This window comes from Capsicum annuum, chromosome 3 (genome assembly GCF_002878395.1).
Source record: "Capsicum annuum cultivar UCD-10X-F1 chromosome 3, UCD10Xv1.1, whole genome shotgun sequence".
NCBI classification, from domain to species: Eukaryota; Viridiplantae; Streptophyta; class Magnoliopsida; order Solanales; family Solanaceae; genus Capsicum; species Capsicum annuum.
In genome coordinates, this window is record NC_061113.1 from 45,359,552 (window position 1) to 45,377,005 (window position 17,454).

A 17,454-nucleotide genomic window follows, 5' to 3' on the forward strand; every position below is an offset into this window, starting at 1 on the left:
TAAAGAAGAAGTTATCAAGAATTAGGGTTAAGAGAAAGAGATGAACAGGGTAAGTTAAAAAAAAAACTATTATAAAAAGGGAAAAATAGAAACTAGAAGGACTTAAAAACATGATGAAACTATTAGAGAGAGGGAGTACTGAGTAGGATTTACAAAACATTCAATTAAATTTATTGAAAAATGTTTTAAATATAATTTGCCTTTATATTGGTATCATATATATATATATATATATATATATATATATATATGTATGTATGTATATATATATATATATATGTATGTATGTTGATAATTGTGCATCGGCAGAATACATACGCAGGTCCCTCAAGTACGTATCATCTTTCACTTAGGCACCTCAAGTGGACATTATTCCATTTTGGCACCTCAAGCGGCCTTCAAGTGTGCCACTTTGGCATCTTTTGCTGAATCAGCAAATTTATATTCTGTGTGTGTCTTACACGCGCCTGATGATGTGGAAAGTGACAAATAATATGCTGACACGTGTCATTTCTCTAAAAAATAATTTTTAAATCATTAATTAATTTTTTTTCAAAAAAAATCAATAATCACCCCTTTTCTCAATAATTAATTTTAATTAAAAGTTACTCAAATAATTTATAAATAATTAATTTAAATAAAAAATACCCCCTCCCCCTAACCCACCCACCCCACCAACCTTCTTCTTCAAACACCCCACCCACCCACCCACCACCCACCCCATCAGTCCACCCACCTACCCCCACCCCACTAATCCACCCACCCACCCCCACCCTACCAGTCCACCCATCCTACCGCCTCTCCCACCCCACCCACCCACCTATCCGCCACCCTACCCACCCCACCAGTCAATTTTTAATTTTTTTAATTGATTTTATTTGATTTTAATTTTTTTCACGGATTTAGCCTTTATCTTTAAATTTCTTTCATCAGTTTTGCTTCGATTTTTAATTTTTCTTCACTGATTTTTCTTGATTTTTATGCTTCGATTTTAATTTTTTTTTAATTAATTTTGTTTGAATTCAATTTTTCTTCACTGATTTAGCTTTATTTCTTAAGCATTCTTATTTCTTATAAGTAAGCATTCTTATTTCTTCATTTAATCATTCTTGTTTTTTGATTTCTTCTTTCATAAAAGAAGTAAGATTCTTGATTTAACCATTTTAGCATAAGGATGTGTTACGGAAAAAAATGGAGGTAAGTTAATGAATTGGAGAAAGAAGAAGAAGAAAAGAGAAGAAAAATAAAAATAAGAAAATGCCACTAAAATATTACGAAAATGCCACTGAAAAATTATGAAAATGCCACCCAAACGAGCCTTCAATGCGTGTCACACGTACCTTGTCAACTCAACAAAAAGTGTCAAAATGACATACTTTATACCTACTTGAAGTGTCAAAATGGAACAATGTCCATTTAAGGTGCCTAAGTGAAAAATGGTGCGTACTTGAGGGACCTGCGTATGTATTCTTCCATTGTGCATATGAATCTTTTGGATTGCCTCTTAACATTTGAGTTGCATCCATCGGTGGCCCCCTAAACTTGGCACAAAGTTTCACTTAGGCATCTCAAGTGGACATTGTTTACTTTTGGCACCTCAAGTAGCCATAAAGTGTCACTTCGACACCTTTCGACATCAGCTCTGGTGCGTGGGTCACACTCACTACCAACATGGATTACCCAATCAATTAATTTGTGTCATCTAATTTTACATTGCCACATCATTATATATACACAAAATTAGTTTTTTTTTGTAAAAGGCCAAAATGCATGGCAATTACATCCAATGAATTAATGACACATGTTTTATTCCCTAAATAATTACAAAAAAGCACCCCCCACATTATCTTCTCCACCCAACTTTCTTTTAGCTTAAACCTCCATTAATGGAGATTGAACTTTTCAATAATGATAAACATACCTCCTCATTCTCTAACAATAATAGATCTACATTAATAACTTCACGAATTTAAAATACATGATGAAAAATATGGAGAAAGATAAGGTTAGTGTTCAATTAGAAAATAAATTGACGAATGAAAAGATAAATACGAATTGGAGTTGCTTGGAACTAGAATTTTAGATGCATGGGAAGGAGAAACGTGGGAATTTTAGATACAGTGAAGTTGAATTATGATTTGAGAGACATGGGAAGGAGTGAAGCTGGAAGTGGAAGGAGCAAGAAAAAGAATATGGAACTGAAAAAAAAATGCAAGTTTCCAATTACACAATAATGAAGCAAGAAAGAGTAAAAACATAATATTGTGAGCTTGACCTCCAAGAATTAATGGAGCAAAAATTAATTGTGTTAAGAAAAAAAAAATACTGAAAAACTAATGGATCGAGATGGGGATGGAAAAAAAGACTGTGAATAACATCTTTGTTTATCTAACGGAGTGAGAAATTACTTATATTGAACCTTGATTATTGCTATGATGTGTAATGAATCTTTGATTGTTATTGGGTTGTTGTTAGTGTGTTTATGGTGTAATGGTGGTGAATTGAGATTAGAGGGTGTATTCCGTTGATTAATGGAAGGAGTATTATTTGGTGTTTATGGTGTGTATTAGTTAATAGAGTGAATATTTTGCTAATGGAGTGAAATTTATTTTGAGTGTTGATTTCACCTCCATTAATGGAGGTTAAGCTAATAAATAGGTATGGAGAAGACAATGTGGGAGAGAAGATGTAAAATTATGAAAATACTCCTAAAAATTTACGAAAATACCGCTCAAACGCGCTTAAAAGCGAGTGTAATACACTCTCTTTGTTGATTCAGCAAAAGGTGTCAAAATGATACACTTTATGGCTACATGAAGTGAACAACATCCACTTGAAGTGCCAAAATGAAAGATCGTGCCAAGTTCAGGAGATTCTCGATGGGTTTGGCCCTTTTTTCATTGTCTGTCATGCTTACATATAGATCAAGTTGATACCATATGCATTTTTAGAATCCCATTGCATATCTGTTGTTGTGTACACTTTTGGGATCAGAAAGTTTTTCTCGTATAACACGACTAACAAAGATTGTAATAACATTTCCTTTTGTGCAAGATCGTTCATGTTGTGGGCAGATGTGGACATTATTGAACTGCCCTACTTGAAACACTTTTTATCTTCATACTTTTGTTGCCTCAAGAGTCCAACATGTGTCTTTTACACACATAATAGAATACATATGTAAAATAGGCAACATGATATATTTCTAGAAAAATACATTTTTTACAATAAATTGATGAAGTAATACTGCATATGATATTATCTTAGTATATAAATATATTGTGATCGTGTCATGGAGTTCTAGTGAGTAAATGAATAGGAAACATACCTTAATGATATCATATTAGTATATTAGTATATGGATATATTGTGATGGTATCATTGAGGATTGAGCAGTTTCACACTGAAGGACTACTCAACCCTCAATGACGCCATGTTTGTATATTGATATACTGTAATGGTATAACCAAGGATTGAGGAGTTTCTCATTGAGTGAATTAAACAGTCCTTCATGATAATATATCAATTGTATGGATGTAATATGATGATACATGCAGTATATTTGAGCAGTGTTTTGTTGAAGGGCTATTTATTCCTCAATGATATCATCACAATATATCGATCCCAGCATACTCTAACATGAGTATTCACAACAACTCACATATACAATATCCACTAGCTAACATATGGTCTTCTAGAGGAGAAAGGCAACCGTAGGGACAAAACCTTATTAGCATTTGTTGCCAATCGTGAAAGCTATAACACGAGACTACTACCATTTACAGATCAAAGTACTTACCAGTAGCAAACAACTTTCTAATGGTAAAACAAACAAGAATGGGGAAACTACAGATGATTTTTCAAAAACAAGATTGCTCCTGGAAAGAACGACTCTCTGAACAGTGAACCCAACGGCAAAGGGAAGCATGATTCAATGAGCTAAAACCTCTACATTATGACTTCCCCCTCCCTGCAGCTCCTTCTCGCTGGCTGCGGAAATGACTGAGAAGTTGTTGTGCCTGCTCCATTATAAAGATAAAATATAAAATTTATTGTCCTGAAGCTAGGAAAATTAACATTTAAAATAAAAAAAAGGATAAAGAAGAGAAAAAAATGTGTTATGGCTTTCCATTGCACACGTGCTGCGTGTGACATGCATCATGGTGAGGGTAATCTTTGAATGTACGTATAAGCAGCTGTAATTTGTTAAGTGGGCAATATGTGATGCACACAGAAACTATATTAACTCTCCTAAGACTGAGTACACTCTTTTTGTATATAATAAATGCTGTCTAGTCATTGGATCCAGATCAAGAAAGTAGATTTTTATTTTATCAGATAGAGTCTTCCACTTAAATTGTAGACCAGCCCTTTAATTTGGCAGGCACTTCGTATGGTAAGCATATGACAATTGGGAAGAACAGAAAGATTGAAGTAGATAGCGCAAAATGGGAACCTTTTAAAGAAGACAGAGCTACATACCTTCTCCTTTGCTCTTGGGGAGCCCGACTGAGACAATGCAACAAGAGGAGGGACAGCACCTTCTTGCAACACTAGTCGACAATACTTGGGACTGTTGAGACACAGTTGCAGCAGTATTGAGGCAGCATTTTCTTTTCCCCGCTGAGATCCGGTTTCAACAATCTCGACTAGTGATTGTATACCCCCCTCTCTGGCAATAGCTAAGCAGCCCTCTGAAATGGTAGACAAATTTGCAAGAAGAGCAACAGCCTTATCAACCATTTCATTCGAAGGGTCCAAGAACCTAATGAGATGCTTCACAGCTCCAGCTTGAATGATGCGAGCCTTATTTTCATGAAAAATTGAGAGGTTAAATAATGCTGTAGCAGCGTCCTTTTTCCCCCTAATGGTACCTAAACCAAGAAGATCAACCAGAGCTTTCACTGCTCCAGAACGTCCAATCTTTTTTCTGTACTCTTCCAAAAGAGAGAGACTAAAAAGAGCTGCAGCAGCATTCTCTTTTGCTCCAGCATTTCCTGTTCTCAGGACATGGATGAGGGGTTCAAGCGCCCCTTGCTCCGCAATCATGGCCTTGATGTTTTCATTTATCGATAAGTTTAGTAATGCTGTCACAGCATGCTCTTGAGTTAGTTTCACATCAGAGTTTAGCAAAGAGATAAGTGGAGCAATAGCCCCACAGCCACCTATAATAGCTCGGTTTTCCATGTTGTGCTTTGCAAGAAATCGCAGTTCTGCTGCAACTGCTGTTTGCACCTCGGTTGATTGACTTTCCAGGTCACCAATAAGCTTTTCAACATGGGAACTCGTAGTCAGATCATCAGACATCGACTTTGTTGGTAAGGAAAGTTGTCTAGCAGGATTGTGGAGTCCATTCACAGCCCTTTCACTCATTGTTTTGGAGCTGTGATAAAGCCTTGCAGACAAATTAGGAGAATTTCCAACACTCTTGTTGCGAGGAGAAGAAATACGGTAATCACATTGTACCTCTCCAGATGTATCACTCACATTATCATGTTTACTTGATATCCTTGAGACATCAGTTGACCCAGAGGGAAGATAATCAATACTGGAAACAGCACTTGATACTGATTCACTCCTGCTATGGATATGGGAAAGCCCTGGAGATGTGTGGCCTGAATTTTGAGCCTCCCTGGTACGGCATGCACTAAGTTCTTCACTTAATTCGGATGTGAAATCAATCTTCTCACTTTCAAAAGCTTGTCCACCTTGATGACATAGTCTTGATGTCGAATTGCTGGTTTCTGAGGAGCCTCGCATGTCGTCCATATTATTAAGGTGTCCAGGATTAGATATGATTCCATCATGAGTTGACTCAGGGTTCACATCAAGACTCACTTTGTTTACCTCACACCAATTTTCTATCAGAGCTTTAACAGTGTAATTTGGGATAAGATTTGAATGTGCGAGTGCTTGGAGGGTTTTTGGGCATGTAGTTAGTCCATGATCCAGCCATTTTTGAATGGAAGCCTTCTCATAAGTTTGGCCTGAAGCAATAATGACTGGATTCACCATGAGTTCCAAAGACAAGGGACACCGGAAATAAGGAGGGATCTTAATACCATCTATGGCCTTGAAGGTCTCAAGTTCAAGCATACAATCACGAATAATTGAGAAGAAATCTATGGAAAGGGTGATCTTATCTAAATTTCCTCTCAATTTGTTATCTTTAGCCTTCAGTCGCTCCTTCTCTAATGCAATACATTCATTCAATAGTTCTTCATGAGATGACAAATTAAGAGAGTGAATTATTTCTGTCAGACTTTCAGAGCCAAGAATCTTCCCTTCTTCAAGAGCCACATTTATCTGTTTTGATGTTTTCCCCACTTCAAACTTTTGAAGCTCCTGTATGAAGTGCTGAAGCACATGAAATTGGAATCAGTCGAGCTACTGTCAAGATCACATACTTATTGCACTAGCTTTAACACAACATTAACAAGAAAAGGAAGTGTAGAAACAAAAATGTACAGCTAAAAAGTCCGTTAGAACTCGTGTATTAAACCAGACCTGAATTTCAGAAGGATCTAGAGTAGGCGGTGATGATTCTAGTAGTTGGCATAAAATGTGAGATAACTTGAGAGCACTACTCTGGACTTTCAGCAACTCTGGTTCACTCTGCAAAGCCTGGAACATCAAATATCTAATAAGTTCTTTCATGAAAGTAGAAATGGAAAAGTTTGTGATAGGCTAGTTATCATTTTTTATCACTTACTTTGTGCTTCGTCCAAAAAAAAAAAAAAAAACATTTTTCATTACTTTTTATTTTGTGAAGTAATAAGAAATTTCATTGCTAGCATCAAGAAGATACAGAATAGTACAAAACTGAGGAAAATGACAATTCTTCATTAGCTCAAATACAAAAAAGGCTACTGTTGGTTTTAATATTGTTAAAATAATGTAGCAAGGAAAGCCAAGAACTTAGTGGCTGAAAACAGAAATGACTTAGAGAAGAAGAGTCGCAAAGAATTTTTTTTTTTAATTATCAACTCCTAACTTAGATAGTGCTATTACAACTGAAAGTAGGTCAAAAATTACCATAACAAAGCAGTCCTATTTGCTATTCCAAGAATAGAAAATGACCAACAATTTTCTACCAAAAATAGGAATCCCAATTTGACTAGGAGTCCTATGTAAAAAGACTGGAGAAACACAAAAAACAAATCACATGTATTATTCCTTAAAGCAACTTTTAACACTCCTCCTTGCTTTAGAAACTGCAAAATTTGGTCTTGTGTCTTGGGATCTCCACCCTTGATAACTGAAAGTGACCTTGTGAATAAATCTGCAGATTCATCTTTGGGCTTGTAGTGAACTAAATTCATTTCTCATCTTGAATGCAACCCTTGACTCCTTTTGGCATTTCTTCCTGCTTCATTTTCATCTTGAATTTAAACTTACTCATTTTATTTTTCTGAAACATAGATAACTCCTCCATTGCTTCAATTCCTTTAGGAACATTGAAAGTTCCTTTAAACCTAGCAGATTCATATATTGTTTGTGCTTTTTCAATTAGAGGATCATCTTCTAATTTTTTCAGCCTATGATGTTTTTCATGTTCTACAAAAACATCTTCCATTGGAAACAATGAGAAATGTTTACCTCTCATCTTATTGTTTAAAACTTCTTTTCCAGCACATCATTGTTGAAGTTTTATTACCTGAACTTGTTTGATGACAACAGCTCCTTTTCCTTCAACAAGAATCTGGTCACCATTTCTGATCCTAACCTTGGATATTTCAGTATGCTTTAATTCTTTAAACAAAATCTTGTTACAAGTCATGTGGTTGGTGGAACCGCTATCAATCAGCCAAAAATTTGTTGAAAACTTACTTGAGATACATGTTTCTTCTTCTTCATTGACCACACGTGCATCTACTTCATGGTTCTCAAATTTGTTTTTGCAAATCACTGCTTCATGGGCAAGTTGATTGCACTTCCTGCACTTCGTGTTTGACCTTTTCCAACATCCGTATAATGGATGACCTACTTTTCCACAGTGCTCACAAGGTGGGTAATTTTTTAAATTTTTACCCGTGCTTTGAGTTTTGAGGCTACCTACTAAGGCTCCTTCAACCATACCATCTTGCCTCATAAGTCTCATTTGTTCCAGTGCCTAAAAAGAATTTAGTAACTCTTCCAAGGTAATCTTGGACAGGTCTTGTGTATTTTCCAAGGTAGTTATACATGCTTCATATCTTTCGAGCACTATAACAAAAATTCTTTCAACAATTCTTAAATCTTTAAATTCAGTGCCTAGTAATCTTACCTTATTAACAATGCCAAGTAATCTATTCGAGTATTCTTTGACTGTCCCAGAGTCTTTCAATTCTCTGCAACTCGAACTCTCTTATTAAATTCAATACTTGCATTCCTCTAATTCTTTTATCTCCAGCATATTCTTTCTTCACATAATCCCAAATTTCTTTTGGTGATGTGAAAGACATAATTCTTATAAAAATAGTTGTTGAAACAGAAGCAAACAGAGTTTCCTTCGCCTTAGACATCGGAGTTTTCTTTTCCTTATGACTCTTGATTTGAGTTATAGTGGAATTATTTGGCAGCGAATTAATTTCATAATCCTCTTCCACAGTTTCCCAAAGATCAAGAGCCTCCAAGTAAGTTTCCATTCTCACAGCCCATAATTGATAATTTTCACCATCAAAAATGGGTGGAGCCATTCAAAAGTCCGATGGTTCAGATTGAAGACATGCCAAGATCAAAGCTGCAACCAATTTGACGATGTGAAAATATTTTGTCAAAGAAAGTCAAAAACAAAAACTACATGTTGAGACAATTTTCAACTATATTTTCAATAATCCTGCTGCTTCATCTTTAAAACAAAATCAATTTTCAACCTATGTCTATGGGCTCCAACTTTCAACCCCTGTTTTCATTTAACATTTGGGCTCCTTTCACCTCGTGCATATACTTTTAATGCATGAGTTCCACTTTTAACCTGTGTTCACTTTTAATGTACAAGGCGCCACTTTCAACCCTGTTCACTATAACATAAGGCTGCAATATTTTCAACTCATGCTTTTATTTTTAACGGATAATGTTCCAATATTTAAGTCATCATCATTTTTAGCATGCCAAACAGCAGCGATATATGAAGATTATGTGAAGAACCAAAATCATGCATGTGACGTGAAAAGATGGATCAAGTTTTGTCAAGAAAATTCAGACGAAAAGGGGAGATGGGTTAGGGTTTTTGCCCGGAATTTTCTTAGCAAATTGAGTTTCACTTTTCTTGGAAGGAAAGTCAAAATAATACCATAATTATTTTTACTTTTTCCAAAAGGAAACATAATTCTCTTCTATATTTGGCTAACCTCTTATTTGGAGAAAAAGTTGTGTACCTCTATAAATTGAGAATCTTTATTCTATTTTCATAATATAATAGCATCCACAATGAAGTCATTAAAAGAGTTTTGTTTAGGAGAGATTTTCTCTCAAATAGGTTTTAAGTTTTTGATATTAGTTTTCATAATATGTAGGTCACTTGACCAAATAATATCAATAATATCTTTAGTATATTTTTCTTTTCTTTTAAATTATCGCCTCGATGGTTTGCAAACTATTAGCTTCTGCATGATACCCTCTTAATTGCGAACCCAACAGTTGGTATCTAGAGCTATTTTTCTTTAGGGACCTGTGAGTGAAGAGATGGATTCTAAAAATAGTTTTTCACGAAGGGTTCCACCCATTTTTTTATGGTGAAAATTATCAATTATGGGCAGTGAGAATGAAAACTTACTTGGAGGCTCTTGATCTTTGGGAAACTGTGGAAGAGGATTATGAATTCCATAGCTTCCCAAAGATCAAGAGACTCCAAGTAAGTTTTCATTCTCATAGCCCATAATTGATAATTTTCACCATCAAAAACGGGTGAAGCCATTCGTGAAAACCCATTTTTAGAATCCATCTCTTCACTCACAGGTCCCTCAAGAAAAATAGTTGTGATACCAATTGTTGGTTTTAATACTATTAAAATAACGCAGCAAAGAGAGCCTGAAAACAGAGATGAGTTAGAGAAGAAGAGTCAAGGTTTTTTTTTAAATTATTATCAACTCCTAACTTAAAGAGTGCTATTACAACTGAAAGTAGATCAAAAATTACCATAATAAAGCAGTCCTATTTGCTATTCTAAAAATAGAAAACGACTATCAGTTTTCTACCAAAAATAGGAATCCCAATTTGACTAGGAGTCCTGTCTAGAAGGACCGGAAAAAAACAAAAAATAAGTCACGTGCATTATTCCTTAAGGGTGTGTTTGGTATGATGGATAACATTTTCCTATTTTTACTTGTTTGGTTGTAATATAACTTTAGGAAGATATTTTCCAAAGGAACTCATTTTCCTCCATTTGAAAGAAAATGACTTCCCTCGTGGGCCAAGGGAAGTCATTTTCTAGAAAATATTGAGATGTGACTTATGGAAACTTGGAACCAAAATAAACCAAAATATGAATAAAATGACCAAAATAGGTCACCCATTTAATAAGTTACCAAAATAGGATAAACGTAATAATTTATTACGTTTTATACCTTTCTTTTAACGGATTGATAGCGGATGTGTACAGTAAAAAAAATTTTAGTAAAACGTAGTAATAATTTATTATGTTTTACAAAACTTCTTTATAAAACGTAATAATTTATTACGTTTTACAAATTTTTTTGTAAAACGTAATAATTTATTACGTTTAAGTGATTTGACATAAAGAAGTGATGTGATAGTACACTGAGTTTTTTAAAAAAAATTATAAATTAAAACTTTATAACTTTTTTAACTTTTATAAATTAAAACTTTTTATTACAATTTATAAATTATAAATTTTTATTACGTTTCTTACCAAAAAAATTTAAAAAAAAAAGTTATTGCTTCGTTTTGTCAAATCAAGTACCACCTAGTTCACTCTTTTTGACTTTTTCTTTCATAAATCGTATTAAGAAGTTACTTTTTAATAAATAAAAAAATAAAAAATACGTAATTATAAATTTATTTTATTAATACGTGGAAAAAATTACATTGTTTTCTAAATTTGGTCAGATGAATGTATAATTGAATGTATAATTGTTGATGTCACATCTCATACAAACTGACCAAATGATTAAAAATGTGTAGTTAAATATTATGTTTTAGAAAATATATTATATTTTTAATTAGAGAGCCACACGCTCATATAAAGTTAAAATTTAGGTAGAAAAAAAATATATTTTCTATTCACCAACCAAACACCATAAAATATTTTTTGGAAAATAGTTTCCACTCAGCAACCAAACATTAGAAAATAAGTAAAACACCAACTTATTTTCTAGGAAAACATTTTCCATCATACCAAACACACCCATAAAGCAACTTTTAACAGCTACACTAGTAGCAGGGAGCTAACAAAGTTCAAAAAGTTCTCAGGGGAATCTATGGGTGAAAGGTTATGCCAGCTATATAGATACAAAAGACACCTAGCCTTAAGGAAGTGATTTGGAGTTGATAAACCTTCAAAACATTTGTTGTTCCTCTCTGACCATACGCACCAACAAATACTAGCAAGTATCATCTTCCAGATTGGCTTGATCGCTTACCAATGCTCCAATTGCACCAGCATACATTTTTCATTACTTTGTGTTTATTCAATAGAGTCAGATGACAACTGGAACGAAACCTTTCAGAAAAAGAAGAAAGAAAACTGGATATTTTACAGTAGAACGAGGCCAGGCACGCAGCTCGACTTTCAACAGATTTACAAATGAGCAAGTAAGTAACAGATTGACTATATATTCGGATATTATTAAAGTTGCCCTTCTCCTCCAAGAAGGGAGACAAAAGTGTAGGACAACTGATAATAACATCACTCTCATGAATGATGAGCTTATACATGACTATTTGATGTAGTTATTGTCATATTGATCTGCCATATTTAACCCCACTTAGAACAGCTATATAGTGTAACTTGCAGTTACTAAGCAAGGATATCATGTAAAAAGCATGCAGAGAATTTTTCCGAAATGGGAATACTAGATACATAAATTCAGTCTATTTATGTGATAATGACACTTCAGTGTCTCTGCACTGTGAGAGAGTAGTTGGAGTTGTGCGTTACATGATCTGTAGTAAGCAGGCCTGATTGTAAAATGTATCTGAAGACTCTGTTAACGAACATATTCTAAAATAAGAAAAAGTCCGGCTGACATAATCAAAGCAAATAAAATAACATAAAAACTAATCAGCAGCACAATTGAATATCAACACTCACTATAAGACAGTTGAGCACCCTGTGTACACGCAACCATGAGTTTTGTCAATTTTGGAGAGCACGACCATTCCTCAGAATTATCCACGTGGATTAGTCTAACACAGATGAAATCAAACTAACAAGAATGGAAAAGGAATGGCATTGTCACTCTGAACCTAACCAATAAAAGGTAGCGTCATGTGATGGTGCTTAATTTGTAGCATTGACACGTGACAGCATAAAATTAACTCAAGGAATGGTGAATCCTTTAGTTTTTAGTCTGATAATATTTTGAAACGAATTAAGTTTGAATAAATAAATGCAACAGAAAATACTAAGCACAAACTGTTTGGAAGTTGAAATAGGGAAAGTGAATAGGAGTATCTAATTAGGGAGCAACAATCAGAGCGATAGACAGTCAAAACTCCGCCCTAATATAAACAGAAGTTCCTAAATTTTGCATTCTGTTTCCCTTCATTTTGTGAGCATATGTCTAAATCAGCGAGAGGAGAATTAAAATTACCCAGAGAATCTTGCTCTTCTTGGGAGACCATTCTTCCAGTAACTCCCTAGCTTCATTAATGGCTACATCTAGTTCTTCACACTGCCTGCATATGGTTTCATCTGAAGGAGCTTCTTGTTGAGCAACATCATCAAGTACTGGTTTTAAAAGCTTCAACAAAGTTGCAATATTTTTGTAGTTCTTTTGACCAGGCATAGTCTTTGATGTTAGACATGTCACAAGGTGAATGAATCGAGAGATACTGTTTATAAGGCACCTTTCAGATGTCAACTCCATTAACCTGTCATGCACAAATCTAAAAACATATTATCTACACAGTGACTTGCAAAAAAAAGTCAAGATGAGGGATGGAAAGATGCAGGGTAGACGTAGTTGTGATGATTGATCAGAACAACTACCTCTCTTATACACAGCTTCTTCCATGTTCTATAAGAAAACTCCAACAGCAAAAAATAATCAGTATGGTTCTTTCCACATTCAGACTTACAAAATGTTTAATATATGGAACCAATAATATAATCTTAACAATTTTCACAAGTCTCAAGAATTTAAATAATTACAGTAACCTATTTAAACTTTAATCTTATGTATTTTTCCTATCAAAATGACTTCTCAGTTATCATTTTTTCTGCAATGCTATTTATATACACCACAACTCAAAATTAACATTGTTAACTCTATGCCCAAGCGCCTCATAAATTAGAATGGAGACAATGCTTAAAATAAAGTCCCTTATCAAAAAAGTAACAAATATAGTGGCTCATCTCAGTCATTGGTGCGATTGAACAATATAAAAAAGGAAAAAGAAAAAAAAGAGGAGAAAAAATGTTAACAGGAACAAGAGATCAAGAGAGAAAAATGTTAACAGGAACAAGAGATCAAGAGAGAAACCAGAGCAACACAACAAATAAAAACACAGCTATAACATCTATAGGTGATCTAAGCGCATGACCTGAAGTCCAGACATCAATATTATTATCTTTTCGATGAACTACAAAGTAGAAATGCTATCTTGAGACATTCCGATGTAGCTATATACGCTAAGATGGAAAACAGTATGAATACAATTTCTTCATGTAAAACGTGTGTCTTAAAACTACTTAAAAGTCAAAAGCTACTACCTCAACCATATTTGGACAAGATTGGCACAAAATCTAAGTATGGAGTACCTGAGCTGCAACAAACAACACTAGTCAGGAATTTCTATCAAATTTAATAGCATAAACAGCATAACCTATTTCCTTAAATGGGTTCAAACAGCATTTATACTCTACAGTGTCTTGCTTTTGATTTCTATCATCATCTGAAGTTTACTGTGTCTCGGTTATCGCACTACTTTGTTGTTGTTACTGTTTCCTTATTTGCTAGTATGTTTTCTTCACTATCGTTTTTCCTTTTCATACTTGCTTTGATTCGTTGTACTCGAGCTGAGGGACCTTTGGGAATAACCTCCCCACCTTCATGAGGCAGGGTAAGGTCTGCCTACACTCTACCCTCCCCAGACCCTACTAGTGGGATTTCACTTGGTATGTTGGTGGTGGTGGTGGTTCAAACAAATCCATTTTTTTTCGTTCCAGTTTCCAAAGTTTAGATATACTGAAACAACAAAGCCAACATCCCAAATATTTGTATCGGATTTTCCATATTTTATTCTTAGTTGCAGCATGGAATGAGGTGAAAAGGATAACAAACAAACTTCAGCTTCATGTCGTGAAAATACACAGCCAAGCAAGTTTAGGAGTAAAAAAAAAACATCTATAAATCCATCCGAATTTCTTCCTATAAAAAGAATCTGCTACCCATTTCATAAGATTAGATATATTTTAGCACATATGACATTGTAAATACAGTTATTGGTGATTCCCAACTCGAACAACAACAACAACATACCTAGTGAAATCCCACAAAATAAGGTGTGGGGAGGATAGAGTGTACGCAGACCGAACTTACCCCTACCTCTTATAGGCAGAAAGGTTTGCTTCCGAAAGACCCTTGGCTCAAATAAACCAAATCAAAGTGGTAATGAAAACATGACAACTAATAGGAAAGCAGGGTCGAGCATACATGCAAGGAATCATAACATCAACAACAAAGTGCGATCACCTAAACATAATAAACAACAAATAATAACAAATAACAAAAGCCAGAAACAACAACAATAAAGCTAATACTATGACAAACATGGTGCTCTAGACTAATATCCCACCCAAAACAACAACAGATGAAAGCAGACACCAAAAGCCAGAAACTACAAGAATAAGGCTAATACTATAACAGACACGAAAAGCAAGACAACGATCGAATACCTACTAACCCTCTACTCTTACTCATGACCTTCATAACCTCCTATCTAAGGTCATATTCTCCTTAACAAATAAACATAATTACAATTTACAGCTACCTCTTTTATTTGCACCAAGAGTGTGACCTAGTGGACAATCAAGTGTGTTAGAGACTTAAAGAACCATGGGACAGAGTTAGCTGGTAGTGGTGGCAAATATTCCATGAAAATAGTCGAGGCGCGCGAAAGATGACCTGAACACCGCGTTATTAGTTTACAGCTACCTTAACAAAGAAAACCTAAAAAATGGAAGAAAAAATAACAAAAAACACAAACTAAAAAAATATAACCCAATTATACCTGGAGCTTATAGATAAACAAAAAAAACAGATCTTGAAGAAACAATGGTATTTCAAAAAGGAAGAATTATCAACATGAGTATTTTTCAATAGAATAAAGTTGAAGAATCAATGACCCCTTTTTTCCCAACAATTTTTGCCAACCCTCTTGGCAGTGCTTCATTGTAGAGAGAGAGAAAGAGAGTTTTGTAATTAACAGGGTAGCAAAAAGGAAACAAAAAAACAATGGTAAAATTGGTGGGGCCCCTTATAAGCTGCAGATTTGTTGGTGATGCTTGTAAAATTTATTAATAAGTATTAATGATTAATTAATTGGAGGCAGAAATGTGAAACGATTAAAATATTGGGTTGATGGGTATCTAATATGTGGACTGATTAAAGGGGGAATGATTTCTAGGTAGATTGTAGAGAGTGCCATCCGTTTACTTTCCAGAAATGTTCAGTGTTTGAAACGGTGAAAATTGTTTACGCCCGAATTTTATTTAAAAATCAAATATTCTCCTAAATTTTGTTTAATAATGGTTCTTCCCCTTTATCAAATTAACTTTGTAAAATATTTATTTTATTTTTTATTATTAATTTTTATATTTTAACTTTTTTGGAAAATCTTCCTCATAATCGCAATTTTTATTTTTAAAATATATATAACATATTTTCTATGCAAAAACTAAAAATTATTTTTTAATAAAAGGGAAAAGTGAAAAATACTAACTGAATGAAATAAATAAGTAAAATAAAATTGTAATTTTATTAATAAGAATACATAATTACATATATACATACATACTTAATACATATAATACAAAAACACCAATCATAAAAAATAGTGTTAGAATTTTTGATTAATTTGTAAGCGATTAATTTTAAATCATGTTGATTAATTTATATATATATATATATATATATATATATATATATATATATATATATATATACTATATTAAAAGTGTGAAGGGTCTTAGAAACATTGTTTAAAATTCTTATCCTTCATTAAAAGTCTATGCTTTAGACAAAAACATTTTTTCACTATTTTTCTAATATTTAAGAGCTGAAATTTAATTAAATATTTATAGTAAAACTTTTTCTTATTAGAAGTCATAAGAACTAATGACAACTAATACTTTTTTCATTAGTTTAAGAATTCTAAATCAACTAAAGTTGATTTTATGAAGATTTAAAAAATCTAAAAATAAATATGAAAGCAATAGAATAAGAAAAATGTAACAAATATCAATTTTTTAAAAGTTTTAAGTAAGTAATCAAAGATTTTACTTTAAAAATAAAGAAAGATTTTAAATATAGAAAAATAAATAAAAATAATCTAACTAAAAATATGGTTCAAAGCGATCCGTCTCTCTTAGCCTCTAGCAGCAAGGAAAAGAGGTATTGCATGATAAATGCAAAAGTGATGGTCCATTAAATACTTATGGTGGTAAAATATATGTGTGCTTACAATAAAATATATATTATGTTTACATTATTATATTAAAGTATAAAGGGTCTTTGAGAAGTGATTTAAACTTTTTGAACTTCATTAGAAATATTCGCATACGTGCAGTTAAACTAGAACTTAATATATGTGTGTATAAAGATACTACATAAATGGAAGATTATTGATTATTGTTGAGAGAGAATGATTATTGATCAAAGTTGAGAGGAGTGCTTAATTTTTAAACCAAAGTTTGGAGTTGTAAACAATTTTCACCCATATTTGTAATGACTATTTTGCCCTCTCATATGATATTATTGATCAAAGTTGAGAGGGGTGTTTATTTTTTAAAATAAAGTTTAGAGATGTGAATAATTTTCAACCGTATTTTTAATGACTATTTTACCCGAGAAAATTGAAGGAAAGATGTCTTTTAAGTCTTGAATGAAGGATTGGTAACATTGACCAATTTAAAGGGTCAAACATAATTAAAAAAACTTGATTAGGTTAATTGTGGACTTGATTAATATCTTCTAAACTTGTTAATCTTTTCAAAAATACAAATTAATCCACACCCACAAAACTTCCCTCCCTCTGCAAATCAATCTCTCTCTCTTCGCTCTTTCTATC

The 17,454-nt window shown here is 33.4% G+C and overlaps 1 protein-coding gene across 17 annotated transcripts; it reads right to left on the reverse strand.

Annotated features, from left to right (window-relative positions):
* Nucleotides 1–3,572: 3,572 nt before the first annotated feature.
* Nucleotides 3,573–15,723, reverse strand: LOC107863822 (U-box domain-containing protein 3). 17 transcript variants are annotated; one of them, XM_047407964.1, is made up of 7 exons: nucleotides 15,397–15,690; nucleotides 13,877–13,924; nucleotides 13,154–13,181; nucleotides 12,756–13,035; nucleotides 6,508–6,624; nucleotides 4,483–6,357; nucleotides 3,573–4,019 (listed from the first exon to the last, which is right to left on the reverse strand). In XM_047407964.1, exons 4-7 carry the CDS (start codon nucleotides 13,029–13,031, stop codon nucleotides 3,954–3,956), a joined length of 2,334 nt encoding a protein of 777 aa, XP_047263920.1. In that variant the 5' UTR covers nucleotides 13,032–13,035; nucleotides 13,154–13,181; nucleotides 13,877–13,924; nucleotides 15,397–15,690; the 3' UTR covers nucleotides 3,573–3,953. The 17 variants fall into 17 exon arrangements, with proteins under 17 accessions (XP_047263920.1, XP_047263922.1, XP_047263915.1 ...); XM_047407966.1 differs by having other exon boundaries at nucleotides 13,877–13,929; XM_047407959.1 differs by lacking the exon at nucleotides 13,877–13,924 and adding an exon at nucleotides 15,157–15,290.
* Between the last annotated feature and the right edge of the window lie 1,731 nt (nucleotides 15,724–17,454).